Source organism: Myotis davidii, unplaced genomic scaffold (genome assembly GCF_000327345.1).
Source record: "Myotis davidii unplaced genomic scaffold, ASM32734v1 scaffold551, whole genome shotgun sequence".
Lineage (NCBI taxonomy): Eukaryota > Metazoa > Chordata > Mammalia > Chiroptera > Vespertilionidae > Myotis > Myotis davidii.
Genome location: NW_006283788.1, coordinates 645,933 through 654,096, shown reverse-complemented (window position 1 = coordinate 654,096; position 8,164 = coordinate 645,933). Strand labels below are relative to the sequence as shown.

The window sequence follows — 8,164 nt, the reverse complement described above, 5'->3', positions numbered from 1 at the left end:
AGTTCCAGAAGGTCCTGAATGCCAGGTTGGGGCTCAAACCGCACCCAGGTCAGCCAGGGACACCCTGGTCAAGCCCTTTGCTTTCTCCAGACATACTGACACGACGGCTTCCACTTTTGCACTTTCCCCACCCATGCTGCGGCATCTGCTCATTCATGTGCGGAGCAAACATCCCGAGTCTAGTAAGTACTTACTGAGTTCCTAGGATGGGGGGGGGGGGGGTGGGGGGGGGGGGGGGGGGAGGCTTAACACTGGGCACACAGCAGTGGGCAGAAAACATGGTCCCTGGCTACAAAGAGCTTATCTTATAATCCAGTGACAAGGATAACAGAAGAGTCACCCAAGTCTACTTCAGTCCTCTACTGAGAAGTTGCTGCACAAGAGTCCATGAAACTGGGAGGTAGGGGATATGAGGGATCAGAGGTTCAGAAAGACACCATATGAAAAAGCTGGAGGGATACTCTGAGGATGAACTCATGTTCACCAGGCCAAGGACAGGAAGAGCTGCCCAGCAGACAGGGCATCTCACACCCTTGGCTTATGACAGCATCTCCTGTGACAGCAAGCGCTGAGCAGGGCTGGCTGTCTCACACCAGGCATGATGCCCACCAGAGGCGTTTATGCCCAGGTGTGGAAATCCCAGCAGCCAGGCAGCAGCCCTTTCCAAAGCAGGCAGGGTACAGATGCTGAGTCAGGTCCTCCAGAGGAAATTGCACTGATATTCAGAGGAAATCACACAGCTATTTTCCTGCTGGGCTGGAGTGTCCGCTTGACCCCACTCTCAGCCCAATCAGCAGGTTTTTCTAGGAGCCAGCAGAAAAGGAAGATGGAAGCTGTCTTCTGGGAAGTGACTGCCAAATCCAGCCTTGTGAAAGGCGAGGGAGGGGGAGGAGAAAAGAGAGAAGCCAGCTGCTGCCACATTCTGACCCTTTCTTCCATCCAGCTTTCCAGGGACAGCTTTAAAACAGAACAGGAAAAAACCACCCCTACCATTTCACCAAGGACATTAAACGGCCATTAGGGCTTGAGCACTGGGTGTAGAATCATCTCAATGGGCTCCTAACCCCCGGGGCAAAGAGGCCTGTAGCTTGAAAGTTTCAGCATTAAATATATCCTCCCTCTAAAGCTTAGAAACCTCACCCCCGCCTTGGGACTCTGAAACAGAAACAATTTGACTTTCCTCCTGGCTGCTCACCCAGTCTCCCCACAGTGCTGAAACAGGCAGTTGCCTCTGAAATCCTAAAGAGGAAGTTGGCTGCATACCCTAAATTAAAAACCAAGTTTCTCCAGACTGGATCAGTTCCAAAATATTGGCAGCACCGAAAAGTAGAAGGGTTGAGATAGGGGCCAAGGCAGAGCTATCTGGCCAATGTCCTTGAACCAAAGGCCAGGGACACACATTTAGGAGGCAAATGGCAAGCCTGGTCACAACCTACAAGTTCTTCCTCTGAAAAAGCAAACAGACACACATGTGGACTACTTAAGTGCAAAAGGGTGAGCTCCAGCTCCAAATGCACTAAGCACGCTCAGATGTGGATCGGTGGGTGGGTGAACAGCAGGATTTTCTTGGCTCATTGCTAAGTCTTTGATAATTCTGGGGTCTCAAAAATGTGACAGCCCCCAATTTCTGAAATTGAACATGGGGAGACTGTAAAACCTCTAACCTCACAGGCTGTTATTAAGTGGCACACGGAATATAATTAAGTGTCCTATGGCTTTGCCTTAAAACACACCCATATAAGCAGGGTAATTAGATTCCACGACACTTGACCTGTTTTGTGTGTGTGTTTCTTCTCTTCCCTTTGAACTGGTCTTTAATACACACAAGATTCTGAGTCAGAGGTGAACTTTTGGCCTCATATTCAGCAGTCACAGTGTTAGAATCAGAATGTGAATGTAATGACCCCAGTCCTGGTCTGTTAATAACAAGAATGGGCAGGATGCTGCATGGTGACAGAATGCCTGTGATTGTGAACAGTGGGTCCTGTGAAAGAGGTCAGGTCAACATGCTCTTTTTAAAAAATATATATTTTTATTGATTTCAGAGAGGAAGGGAGAGGAAGAGAGAGATAAAAACATCAGTGATGAGAGAGAGAATCAATGATTGGCTACCTCCTGCATGCCCCCCCTACTGAGGATTGAACCTGCAACCCAGGCATGTGCCCTTGACCAGAATCGAACCTGGGACCCTTCAGTCTGCAGGCCGACACTCTGTCCATGAGCCAAACTAGCTGGGCAACATGCTCTTTTTAAATCCTCACCAGAGGATATGTTTTTATTGATTTTAGAGGGAGAGAGAAAGAGAAACATCGATGTGAGAGAGAAACATAAATCGGTTGCCTCCTATACGTGCCTGACTGGGGACAGAACCCACCACCAAGGTTACGTGCCCTCACCAACCTTTTGGTGTACAGGATGAAGCTCCAACCAACTGAGGCACTCGGCCAAGACAGGTTAACCTGCTTTTACAGATAGACCTGGGAAGTAGGGGGTAGGAGTGGGTGGGTGTGAGGTTTAAAGAGGCCCCTAGTTCCTTTAGGAAAGAACAGTCTCAAACCTCTTTTGTATCTCCCCAGCCCAGCCTGAAACACAGGCTGGTTACTCCACCCAGGCAGTGGGGGGAGTGACCCAGCCTGTCCACTGACATAGCAGGATGAGAACATCTCCACCCAGGGTCCCACAGGGACAAGGCTAAGTCAAGGGTCTTCTTACAGATGGAGCCAGCAGCGTGGCTTCCAGTTCCAACCACAAGTGGCCATTCCAACAGCCAAAGCCCGTCCCATCCTGCTACCCCAGGAAAGATGGTCTTTTGGAGTTGAGCTGCAGCTGCTGAACTCAAGGACCTGGGGTAGGGACCCCACTTACCTTGTCTGTCACCTCATTCCCAGCCCATGAGTTCCACCTTTATTCATGATGAGATGTAAAGGGGTTATAAGTTCCAGATTTTTATATCTTAAGATCATTTCATAATTATTACTTAACAGGTCAAGCACTTTGCTAGGAAATCAAAAGCATTATTTCACAAACTGAGGTTTATAAAATAGGTCAGTGCAGATGGTATCTGCAGATATTCCAAACACTAACCACATTTCTCCAAAACACTCTAACAGGTTGGGGTCCTAGGCCCCCCAGGCCTCCCCCTGCCCCCATGCCTCTCACAGGAAGTTCAATCTTTCCTCCTAGGCACAAAGGGGGTGAGACTGGGTATGGATGTGAGTGTGAAGCTAGCAAGCACCCAATAAACTTCAAAGCTATGATATGGTGGTTGTGAATTTTCCTCCTAGCTCAGACAAAACCAATCTTTCAGTCCAAACTCTCTCCCTCCTTTCAGACAAGAAAAAAAAAAAAAAGTCAGGCGAGCATTCCAGGCAGCTGCCAGCTCTATTCCTAGTTACACTTTCAGATCTCTCCACAGCCCAGCCACAAGAGTTATCAGAAAGCCAGTTAGCAGTATAGGTCTGGAAATAATGTCACCCAAACACACACGACAATGAGACGTGAACTTCCAAGTTTAGATATCACTAGTAAAGTTCCTTTACCCTCCGCAGCTTCCCAGAAATATGCATTTAAAGCACCACCCCCAATTCTAGCCTGGCCTACATCTCAGAGAGCTACCGAGGAAGTGGGCACGACACAGGCAGGCCAGAGAGGACCAAAATGATGCCCAGGACAGATGCCTATTTATTTTACTGCTTTCCTCTATAGATTATTCAACTTTCCTCAGTCCAGGCCTGCAACCCAGGCAGTGGCCAGTTCATAAGAAGAAGTAAACTCGCAAACCCCCCACTCAAGCCCAAACTGATTTTTTGCAAAACCTGAAAATTTTCACCCAAGATACTGAAATGGTGTGGAATTTTCCAACATATTGCCAGATATATGCAGACCTTGGAAATACTGCAGGTTGGGTTCCAAATCACCACAATAAAGCCAGCACCACAATAAAGCAAGTCATAATCTTTTGCCTGGGATGGGGTGGAGAGTTAGGGGCTTGCCTTCAATTTGTAAAAAATGCAACATCTCTGAAGTGCAACAAAACAGGTGTGCCTGTACTGGTAACTGGTTTGTTACTAATATCATCAATGAAATTAGAAAATTTTCATTAACATCACAGCCTCACCTGCTAGAAAACAAGTTTCTCTATTCCTGGAGCCAAATCTAGCACTCTCTCACACATCCACCTGGCTTCTATTTCTCAATTTAGAAACAACACTGTTATAAGCCTTTGAAATCAAGAACCTGTTTCAAAGCAGGATTTCTCAGCCTTGGTGCTACTGACATTTGGGCCAGATAATTTTTTGTTGTGGGGAGGGCTGTCCTGTGCATTGTAGGATGTTTAGCAACCATCCCTGACACCCACTTGATGCCAGTAGCACCCTCTCCCCAAGTAGTGACAACCCAAACCTGTCTCAGACATTGCTAAATGTTCCCAGGAAAGTGCATGGGAGGAGATGAAAGAAGGCGGGGTTAGTCACTCCTGGCTGAGAAGCAATGATGCAAGCTTATACCTTCTTAAAAATAGCAGATGCCACAGACACTTAAGTTCTAAAGATTTGGGAATTGGATGCTGAGTTTTATGTCCATGCCCATCTGTGTATATGTGATTATCTATGTTTTAAAAACTGAGAAAAGCAGGCAGCTACCACAAGAATAGCCCCAATGTGATTATTTTTGGGGGGGAGGGGTGTATAATTATCCTCACTTTTCTCAAACCTTAAAGCAGGGTTTCTCAGCTTCAGCACTGCTAACATCTGGGTCCAGGGAATTCTTGGTTGTGTGGGCTGCCCAGTGCATTGTAGGGTGTTGAGCAGCATCCCAGGCCTCCTCCCACTAGATATCAGTACCAACCCAAGTTGTGACAACCAAAATGTCTCCCAATATTGCCAATGTCCCCTGGAGGGTGGAAGTGGCCCTGGTTGAAAAGCACTGTTTTCGACAGGAAGATAAATGTCCACAAATCTTTTTATGTGAAAAGGGGAATATATTTACCCTTACGCCAGATAAGTGAGGCCAGTTGAGATGTACTGGTTCAAAGCATATTGTCGGTTCACACTGAGAATTCAATAAATATTAATTATTACTTTTCAACAGACAACCCTATTCTGAGGGCATAGAAGAGGATGAAAGATAGTGTTCTTAAGATCGAGAAAAGAAATACACAGAAAGTTGGACAAGGCCAGATGAACAATGGAGATGCTGGAGGACTGTGGAAACTATTGCAGAAGAGAATGGAACACAGCCAGGATGATTCTTGAGAGCACAATTCAAAATGGAATTGCTCTCAGATTAGGATACGACCATTGCTGCAATTCTTTGGGGCTGGGCCTCAGATAATAAATTGATGCAAACCATTAATTTACAGTGCATTGTATTCTCCAGGTTTCAAAGCACTTCTCACAGTTCTGAATGTAGGCATCCTGCTTCCCCCTGAGAGAAAAGGCTCTGGTGGCTGGCCTGAGAGGCCCAGCTAATTTGGGATGGGATGGATCACCAGCACCGGCCCTGGGCGTGGGGTAGGGAAGGCTTTCCAGAGACCTGTCTATGTGAGAAAACGAAGTAGCCCTGTAATTCTTCCAAGACCTATGGAGACGTCAGTCCTGCAGGAGGAACTACACCGGGCCCAAGACAGTGAGCAGCTTCCCCAGGTACTCCCGTCAAGCACATGGGAGTCTGATGCCTGCTGAGCAGGGTCTAACCTAGAGCCAGGTCATATAATTTCATCCTTTTAGGGCAAAGGGCTGTACTCTCAACAATCCTAGAATCCCTCTAGATCAGGGGTGGGGAACCTTTGTTCTGCCAAGAGCCATTTGGATATTTATAACATCATTCACCTAATATAATTCACTTAATACAAATTTATGTTACTATGAAAAAACTCCTAGGTTTATTGAATTTCAAGTCCCGCCTGTGAGTTGCCTTGGCAGGGCCAGACCAAATGATTTGGCCAGAGGGCCGGATGTTTCCTTCCCCTGCTCTAGATTAAATCTTTTCTCCTTGAGGGTTTAGCCATCATCTGGGGTCTACAGACTGGCCACAAATGTCTTTAGCCCTAGACAACCACTAGGGTTGTGACTTTTCCCCTTAAGGGATAAGATTCCAGCTGTGGCCTGGCCGGTGCTCTGGGTGGTTAGAGAATCAACCCACACACTGAAGGGTCTCGGGTTCGATTCCTGGTCAAAGGTGCGTACCTGGGTTGCAGGTTTGATCCTCATTCCATTTGCAGCATGTATGAGAGGCAACCAATGGATGTGTCTCTCTCACATTGATGTTTCTCTCTTGCTCTTTGTTTTTCTCTCAGTGTGTCTCTTCCTTTCACTTGCACTCTCTAAAAAATCAGGGGAAAAAATATCCTTGGGTGAAGATTAAAAAAAAACAATAGATACCAGCTGTGTGTTACTAGAGAGTTGTTTCTCTATCCTCCCAATGGATCTCTTCAAATCAGGAGTACAGTCAGGTTTGCCAGCAAGGCCTAAACAATTCCTAAGATTATCACTCATTCCTCCACGGAGTCTCTCCACACAAACTGCACACCTACGGTTCATAACCTGGGACGCAGGGACCAACAGAATTCAAGGAATCTTAGGCTTCTTGCCCCAACTTTCTAAAAAACCTATATAATTGGTTACATGTAAAACATATATTTTTGGATTCAGCATTCCATTTCTGGGAATTTATCCTATAAATCCAACCCTCTCCGTGAGCAAAGATATTGTCTATTCACCGTAGCAGAAAACTACTGGAAACAGTCTAAACAACCATCAATTGAGGACTGATTAAATTAATTATGGTACACTTCATGGAATGGAATACCAGGAACCTACTAAAAAGACCCAAGAAGCTCTAGGGCAGTGGTTCTCAACCTTTCTAATGCCGCGACCCTTTAATACAGTTCCTCATGTTGTGGTGACCCCCAACCATAAAATTATTTTCGTTGCAACTTCATAACTGTAATTTTGCTACTGTTACGAATCGTAATGTAAATATCTGATATGCAGGGTGTATTTTCATTGTTCGCGACCCACAGGTTGAGAACCGCCGCTCTAGGGGTATGTTCTAGTGCAATAACGCTGGGGCAAGGGGCAGCCGGGGTTCCCCAGGGGCAACTGGCAGGGACTGGAGACATTTGTGGATGTCCCACCTGGGGGTGCACCTGGCCTTGAGCCAGGGATGTTGCTCAATATCCCACAGTCCCAACAGAGAGCGACCTGAGGTGGAGAATTCTGACACATTTACCAAAAAACTCAAAGAACACAGGACTCTGTAGACTAGGAGTGGGGAACTTCCCTCCGTGGGACAAATCATTTAATCTGGCCGCGCCAAGGCACCTGCAGGTAGGACTCGAAGTTCAACAAACCCAGGAGTTTTTTCATAGCAACATAAATTTATTTCAAGTGAATTATATTAAGTGAATGATGTTATCAATATTCAACTGGGCCTTGGGGGAAAAAAGGCTCCCCGCCCCTGCTGCAGACTATGCTACACGACTTGTGTGTATTTTTAAAGGAAAGGCGCACACGTATCTTTGAAAAGGGACGTAAGTCGTCGGTGACAGTCCTTGTCTTAGGGTAGACGGTCTGAATGCCTGACAGACTGGACTGAGGAACTGACTTTTTACCCTTTCAACTTTGTACCGGGTCCATCCCAACCGGTTTCTGATGTTGGTTTTAAAGAAATGATCTAGACACAAATGTTTCCTCTCCCTGGCATGAGTCCTGTTTCTTCCCTTTGTCTTTCCCCGGTCCCTGCCCTTTGAGAAGGGAGGAAGGCGGGTGGGATCCACATCCCAGATCAACCTCGGGGGGCCTCTCTGCCCCACCCAGGGGTCTAGCCACCCTTCTCAAGGAGACTGGAGCCCACAAGGCGGGCAGGACCTGGGCCACCTCGCACGAAGCCCCCGGCCTTCCTGGGCTCTCCCCACCCTGCGAGGAACAGGAGCCAACACCGCCCCCTTGGTGTCCCCGGCCTCCTCCCGAACCAGAGCCGGGCCTAGCCTGGCCCCTCATTCCGGGAAGCCCGGGTCCGGGAGCTCGCCCTCCGCTCACCTGGCTCGCCTTGTAAAACTGTTTCTTCAGCCCCGCCACCGACATTCTGCCTTCCGCCGTCGGACTTCCCGTTGGGACCCAGCGAACCGGAGAAACAGCGCCAGCGACAGGCTCCCGGGCGCCGC

The 8,164-nt window shown here is 47.6% G+C and overlaps 1 protein-coding gene across 1 annotated transcript in view; it reads right to left on the bottom strand.

Moving 5' to 3' along the window:
• The window catches only part of SH3GL1 (SH3-domain GRB2-like 1), a 54,152-nt gene extending 45,994 nt beyond the window's left edge, over positions 1-8,158 (bottom strand). Inside the window, exon 1 of the mRNA XM_006754049.2 lies at positions 8,040-8,158. Coding sequence (XP_006754112.1) covers positions 8,040-8,084 — 45 coding nt within the window. The 5' untranslated portion in view covers positions 8,085-8,158. The remainder of the gene's footprint in view (positions 1-8,039) is intronic.
• Between the last annotated feature and the right edge of the window lie 6 nt (positions 8,159-8,164).